Here is a 7,439-nt window from a genome sequence, read left to right as displayed (position 1 = left end):
TACAGACATCTATACTTTATGAGACACAAGTCAGATGTCTTCGAAAAGTTCCAGGAGTTCCACGCCATGATACAAACCAAGTTTGGTCGATCGATAAAAATCCTAAGGATGGACAACGGCAAGGAATATATCAACAGTAACATGTTACGCTTTCTTGCAAAGAATGGAATTCAACTAGAGACCACTGCACCACACACGCCAGAGCAAAACGGAAGATCGGAGAGGGACAATAGGACCGTTGTTGAATCTGCAAGATCGATGCTGCACGCGAAGAAACTTCCCACTCGGTTATAGGGAGAAGCCATGAATACAGCCGCATACATCCTAAATCGGACACCGACATCTCGCACGAAGGGCACCACACCATATGAGATCTGGACAGGCAAGAAACCCGACCTATCACATGCAAAGATATTTGGCTCCGAAGTTTTTGCTCACATTCCGAAAGGACAAAGAAGCAAATGGGACAAGAAATCAAGAAAGCTAATATTTGTCGGATATCAACGTGAATCTTCAAACTACCGGTTATATAATCCGCATACTGGTAAGATAATTGTGTCAAGGGATGTCGATTTCAATGAATCTCGAGACGAGAAAACTTCATTGATGGATTGTGGAATATCACTCCCGCTAGATAACTCACAGCAAAGAAACCAAGCTGCAATTGAAAAACTGCCACTTGAAAAAGGATCGGAGGGAGGCAGCGACAACGAGGATCCGGAAGAAGAAATTCATCAAGTAAACGAAGCGCGAGGCCATCACCTAAGAGACAGAAATAAGATAAAAAGGCCTGAGAGATACGAAGCTAATCTGGTGGAGTTAAGCGAGCCGATGACCTATGAAGAAGCAGTCACAGGGGAGAATGCCGAACAATGGGGTAAAGCGATCAAGGAAGAGTTGCACGCACACGACAAGAACAAAACCTGGAGACTGACATCTCTACCAAGAGGTAAATCGACCATAGGATGCAAGTGGGTGTTCAAGATCAAGGGAACATCATCCGAGAACAACCTACGCTACAAGGCTAGATTATGTGCAAAAGGATTTACGCAGAAACCTGGCATCGATTACGAGGAAGTCTTCTCACCGGTGGTTCGATACGAATCAATACGAACTCTCCTGGCCATGGCAGCAGAACGAGACCTGGAAGTAGAGCAGTTCGACATTAAAACTGCGTTTCTGCACGGGGATCTCGACGAAGAGATCTATATGGACGCACCAGAAGGTATCAACGCAGACAAAGGTCAGGTATGCCGACTACAGAGATCATTGTATGGTCTTAAGCAAGCCTCGAGAAAGTGGAACGATAAATTTCGCGATTTCTTAAAATCTTATAACTTTGTACAAAGCAGCGCGGATCCATGTATATATATAGGGCGTTTTAAGAATGTTTTTGTTTTTCTAGCTCTATTCGTCGATGACGGGTTGCTACTTGCCGAGTCAAGGGAGGCGCTCGATGAGGTACTTGATGCACTTAGAGATTCTTTTGAAATCACTGAAGGAAGTCCGAGTTCATTTGTAGGTATGCAGATAGAGCGCGATCGAGAAAAAAGGGTAATTTTTATTCACCAACGTTGCTACATCGAGCGCATCCTTTCTCGATTTGGTATGATTGATGCAAGACCTGTGTGTACGCCAGCAGACCCGCATACTATTGCCTCATTAAACAGCGGAAACGATAGTGATAGCGAAGTAGATTTTCCATATCGTGAAGCGATAGGATCCTTAATATTCCTCGTACAGTTAACACGTCCAGATTTAACATACATTGTTAACTTCTTAAGCAGGTTTTTGTCATGTCTTTCAGACGAACATTGGCGTGCCGTAAAAAGGATTTTCCGCTATTTGCGCGGCACGATGGACCTTGGAATCAAATACAAGGGATGTGATAATGATGTAACGTTGATAGGGTATTCGGACGCAGACTACGCAGGAGACACTGTAACCAGGCGATCTACTACCGGTTACATTTTCATGATCTCAGGAGGAGCTGTGTCATGGACGTCACAGCGCCAGAACATGGTTTCCTTAAGTACAACGGAAGCCGAATACGTTGCGGCTAGTGCAGCTAGTAAAGAATTAGTATGGCTGCGACGATTACTGAATGATATCGATTGTCGATGCGTTAAACCAACGCTTTTGCTTGTGGATAGTCAAAGTGCAATAAGGTTAATAAAGAATCCAGAGTTCCATAAGAGAACCAAACACATCGACATTCGATACCACTTCATAAGAGAAAGATACATTAGCGGTGATCTGACTGTGAAGTATGTTAATACAAACGAACAATGTGCTGACTTCTTAACAAAAGTTTTGTGTAAAGAAAGATTGAAAAGATTGTTAAGTATGACTGGAGTGTGTTCAAGCGCAGAGTAATATGATTACCAAATACATTTAGTATATATACATATATCCTTTCTTAGGTTAGGTTAAAGATAAAAGAAAACACTTGAATAGTGGGAGTATTAAGTATTAAATTCTGCGTGTTTATTTTTATTATTAGTATGTAGCTTTAAGTTTGCGACAGAGCGTCGATGGAAGAGCGCCATAATGTGTTCCATGCGGGCGCGATTGCATGTGTGTAGCATATCTATTGTTTTTCGCTCGGTGCTTCTTCCCGCGCGTACTTCCCGCGGTTTCTTCCGCCATCTCTCACACGTACGGTCACGCTTTTCATATACACCGTTATAAGTCGCAGTTCTATTGCGATTATTGTTACTTTCGCTATAATAAAAGTGATCAATACGGTCAACAGTCCTCTAGTTATTCCTTCGCTCTGTACAAGTGCATACTCCTGAGATCCAGGAAAGATAATCTCAACACTTTTAGATATCAGCACAGCAAATATCAAATCGCTATGATATGCAAAATCCTGTTTTGGAAAAACTTAAGGCGTTGCATCCAAAAAATGCTTTATCTCTATCATATCGAGATACAACTCCAACACTTCTTAATTTCATGAAAGTAATTCCAAGAGTTTTGAGTTGCAATGACAGTAATGATATGATGCAAAAAATAGATGACCAATAACGTCGTCTTCCATTTTCCACTGCCTTTTTACCCAAGGATCTTGATAAAACACATGTGGACAAATTTTGGAATAAGATTTTGGATAATAAAAATGCTGCGGGAAAGTCTGAATTTCATGAATTGGCTACATTTGCTCTAGATATTCTATGTTTGCCACATTCAAATGCAGATTGTGAAAGAATTTTTAGTCGGGTAAATATTTAAATAAAATAGATAATTTTAATTATATAATTTCAATACATTTTATTATGTAATATAAATATACGTAATTATTTAATTTTTATTTTAATTTACAGGTCAATTTAATGAAAACAAAATTTAGAAATAAGTGGAAAATTGAAACAGTCAACGGATCATTATTAGCAAAAGAGTGCGTGAAGCGATCACAAGGAGAAAACTCTAGAGGCTCTGCAGCAGCCACATTTCAGCCAACAGATAAGATGTTGCAAAAAATGACAGCAAACGTTTTATATCCAAAGAAAAGGCAAGAAAACGAGCAAATAGAACAAAAGGACAAAACAGAAATTATTTTTTAAAAGTATTATTTTTTTAATAAATAATAATTACAAATATATGCATATATAATTATCGCTATAATAAATATATCGCAGAAATGTGAAAATTATTTGTTTAAAGTTCTTTTGTTTACAATATATAATTTGTATAACTTTTTATTAAAGAATTTATTTAAAAATCAATGGGATTGCGCCGATGTTCTGATATGTACTGCCTCCTATCCTATCCGTAGTATATGCAACGTATGCATAAATTATAGATTTTTAGTATGACTATTTGTACTACTATTTGTCATGTTGGTACGACATAAATACTACTATTTTTTTGGATTGGTACTACATTTCTTTTTCTGGGTCTGGCAACACTTGCGTGATTTGTCTAGATTCGTGATTACCGCGTAATAACGTTATCCTGTCGGACCATTTAGCTTTAAGTGTGAGCAGACGAGTAAACGTTTCTAAGCTATAGTAGCCCAGATCGACAAAATCTCTCAGAAATACGTAATTTGTATCTGTAGCCTATTCTGTAATTCGTTTCGTTAACCGAAAACTGTCGCTTGGCGCTAGCGACACGTAACGATACAGCTATTCTGGTAACTCTTGCTAACGACAGGATATCGATACATTGTATTCGTTAACGTTGGATAACGACAGTAAGTGTCGCTATCATAGACTTATATAGATAGCGCCACTATAACGAAAAGTCCCTATTCTGTAACTCGACAAGCGACAAATGTCGCTAAAGGTGTCGTAAGATAACAATGTTGTCGTTATACTATCGAGGTGTATGGGACCCCTCGGTAAACGTTATCGACGATACACCAATTCTTCGGAATAGTTGTTTTAATTATCATAGCGAGTAATACATATCGGAAATATATTATTTATTAAAATAAAATAAAAATTAAAGACATTAAAGTACAGAAAGTGACATAAGTTACAAAATACAAGGTAAAGTAAAATATTACAATTTAATAATATGATAAACCCGATGAAAACAGTACGTGGATCCACGTTATTGCTACGTGGATTCGATGTGGATTCGATGAAATTGCGTGGATTCGACGTGGATGTGACGTGACTGTTTTTATCGGGAAGTTACAAAAGTGTATATAATTTTATAATTATATGGTTATGTTTTGTATCTCTAATACAGTATAAGGAACAAAAGAAATATGTTTTTTGTTAAAAGTATTTATTAGTATATCTACTTATTTGGTAATTTTGAGCAATAAATTTTTATACAGTTTATGTATATATAAAAACAGTCTGTATAACCTGTATCCTTATTCTTTTTTCTTTGTTAGTAATATGACTAATATGGCTGAAGGATATGTAGCATGGGATTTAATGGTGTTAGAAGAAAGAGTGAGACAAGTAGAACGAAGAATTGAGAGAAGAGTGCTCCGCGACGCTCAAAATCCATTTGAACTGCCTTATATCGAATTTCTCTCATACTATAGAGTTAACAAAGAATTAATTATGGATATTGTCAACGTGCTAAGACCATATTTACAACCACAACGCATTAATGGATTATCTCCAGAAATACAAGTTTTAACAACAATTGGATTTTTTGCTCATGGTAGTTACCAAAGGCCAAGTGGAAATCAGTGTGAATTGGTTATAAGCCAACCGTCTGCAAGCCGTTGCATACGTAATGTGACAAAATTGATGAATGCGCATTTATTACGTCAGTGGATACGATTTCCAATGACACCATTAGACAGAGCTGCAACACGGAACAAATTTGCACGAACGTTTCCGGGTGCTATTGGTGCTATAGATTGCACGTACATAAATATTATTGCACCACGTATACACGAGGAGACATACGTAAATCATCACGGCAATCACTCATTAAATGTACAAGCTGTAAGTACAATTATAATAAATTATATTTTATTTATTTATTTTGTAAATTAAAAAATTTAATGACAGTTTACATATATACATATGAATTCTCCCTTATATTAACATTATTAGTAATAATAACTATAATGTAATACTGCATATAAAAGAGTGTGTATACGAGTGGAAGAAAAAAGAGAGACTTGTGATATATTTGTGAACATTTTTACAGATAGTCGATCCAGACTTGAAAATATTAAATATCAACGCACGATATCCAGGAGCGAGGAATGATGCTTTTATATGGAATTCTTCTCCAATTAAACATGTAATGGAACACTTCTATAATCATGGTGAAAGAAGAACGTATTTGATTGGTATGAATAAACTTAAAATGTTCAATTTGTATTATTGTGTTTTTATTTAATATTTATTTATTAAGTCGTTGTAATGTGTGTGTGTGTGTGTGTGTGTGTGTGTAGGAGATGCAGGATATCCCTTGGAACCTTGGCTCATGACACCGTTACCTTACTATCCACAGAGGAGTCGGCAGTACCATTATAATGAAAAATTATGTAAAGCACGATGTATTGTAGAAAGATTTTTCGGAGTCCTTAAGGGAACTTGGCGATGTTTATCATACCAACGCGTATTAATGTACGCTCCAGATATTGCTGGCCAAATAGTAAATGCATGTGCAATATTGCACAATATGCGTCTGTATTATCGGTTACCCTTGGACATGGAAGAAAATGTGTTCCTCGATAACGCACCTGCAGATCACATCCATGTAGAAGAAGAAGAAGAAGTAGAAATTTGCAGAGGGCCTAGAGCTGTAGCACAGCGGATACAAAAACAACTTATGCAAGAGTGGTTTCCCAATTATGTATGTGCATGGGATAATGAATAGGAATTTAGTAAAATTTCTTAAGGATGTATTGTAAAGAAAACTTTATAATTATGGAATAAGGACAAATCGTCAATTACATTATACACTAAGAATGGTCATAAATAAGGAATTTAAGTGAAAGAATAAAACGTATAACAGTAATTTTGAATCATGAGCATTAAAATTTATTTATTATTTAACAATGTATCAATAACATATATTAAATGTTAGGTAAACATTACTATCAAAAACATATATTAAAAGTTAGGCAACCCTTTTAACAAGATTTTCTAAAATTGTTATTTGCCGTCTTTCGTTTTCGGCGAGTTTTTGCATGTTATTGCTCAATTGCAATGTAGCTTCCGCTTGGAGTTTCATAGACTCTGCTAACATCTGTAAAAATATAATATTAAAAAAGAAAACAGAGATGTCTTGCATGTACTAATAAAACTACTTACTTTCATTGCTTCAGCATGTCTTTCGGCAATTGCAGCAAATGACTCTCGGGCTTCGTTTAAATTGTCCGACAAACGTGCCTTTCCTGTAAATATTAGTGAAATAATAATATTGTAGTTAGAATAAAAAGTTAAATTATATACAGAATATAATTAATATTCTAATACTTTTACTTACGTCTTTTAGAGGGATTAGATGCACCTGACCTTTGTATTCCATGTGTTGGTTGTGTTGGTATGTTGGTAGTGTTGGTTACATTTAATGTATCAATGTTTTCGATATTTTCCATATTTTCCATATCTCCCATATCTCCCATATTTTCCATATTTTCCATATTTGCTGTATCTTCTATATTTTCTAAAAACATAATTTTATATGTGATGTGTATATGTAAATAATTATATACAAACATTTTACACACACACACAACTATGTTGTATACAATATTAATTAATACTAACGCAGTCCTGTGATGTTGATTGTATTGAATAAGGATCGTCTAATAATATTGCACCATCATTTGTACCTGCAAAAAGAAATAAGTCAAATTTTCTTCTCTATTATTTGAAAAATATGTGAATAACAACTTATTCTTTTATGTATGTATTAATATATATATATATATATAAAGAAGGGAAAGAGATTATATTATTATATATTATACCAATATTATTTAGTTCTGCTATTATTATTGGGCC

The 7,439-nt window shown here is 35.5% G+C and overlaps 2 protein-coding genes across 2 annotated transcripts; one reads left to right on the top strand and one right to left on the bottom strand.

The window, feature by feature from the left end:
• The first annotated feature begins 5,382 nt into the window (after positions 1-5,382).
• LOC112453472 (putative nuclease HARBI1) lies at positions 5,383-6,431 on the top strand. The gene is made up of 3 exons (XM_025014256.1): positions 5,383-5,420; positions 5,629-5,773; positions 5,879-6,431. Exons 2-3 carry the CDS (start codon positions 5,728-5,730, stop codon positions 6,304-6,306), a joined length of 474 nt encoding a protein of 157 aa, XP_024870024.1. The 5' UTR covers positions 5,383-5,420; positions 5,629-5,727; the 3' UTR covers positions 6,307-6,431.
• A 118-nt stretch (positions 6,432-6,549) lies between these two features.
• LOC112453461 lies at positions 6,550-7,087 on the bottom strand. Its single transcript, XM_025014246.1, has 3 exons — positions 6,919-7,087; positions 6,744-6,826; positions 6,550-6,678 (listed from the first exon to the last, which is right to left on the bottom strand). The coding sequence occupies exons 1-3, from the start codon at positions 7,073-7,075 to the stop codon at positions 6,550-6,552; spliced, it is 369 nt and encodes a 122-aa protein (XP_024870014.1). The 5' UTR covers positions 7,076-7,087.
• Between the last annotated feature and the right edge of the window lie 352 nt (positions 7,088-7,439).

The sequence above is a fragment of the Temnothorax curvispinosus genome, unplaced genomic scaffold (genome assembly GCF_003070985.1).
Source record: "Temnothorax curvispinosus isolate PA1 unplaced genomic scaffold, ASM307098v1 QBEX01004391.1, whole genome shotgun sequence".
Lineage (NCBI taxonomy): Eukaryota > Metazoa > Arthropoda > Insecta > Hymenoptera > Formicidae > Temnothorax > Temnothorax curvispinosus.
This window is presented reverse-complemented; position numbering and strand designations above follow the sequence as displayed.

What these genes read in the sequence shown, in the direction of transcription:
- LOC112453472 (XM_025014256.1), top strand. Translation starts at nt 5,728, where the DNA reads ATGGAACACTTCTATAATCATGGTGAAAGAAGAACGTATTTGATTG. An exon ending in AAGAAGAACGTATTTGATTG is followed by an intron (nt 5,774 to 5,878) that starts GTATGAATAAAC and finishes GTGTGTGTGTAG; the next exon opens with GAGATGCAGGATATCCCTTG.
- LOC112453461 (XM_025014246.1), bottom strand. Translation starts at nt 7,075, where the DNA reads ATGGAAAATATGGAAAATATGGGAGATATGGGAGATATGGAAAATATG. An exon ending in ATCTAATCCCTCTAAAAGAC is followed by an intron (nt 6,827 to 6,918) that starts GTAAGTAAAAGT and finishes TAATATTTACAG; the next exon opens with GAAAGGCACGTTTGTCGGAC. An exon ending in GACATGCTGAAGCAATGAAA is followed by an intron (nt 6,679 to 6,743) that starts GTAAGTAGTTTT and finishes ATATTTTTACAG; the next exon opens with ATGTTAGCAGAGTCTATGAA.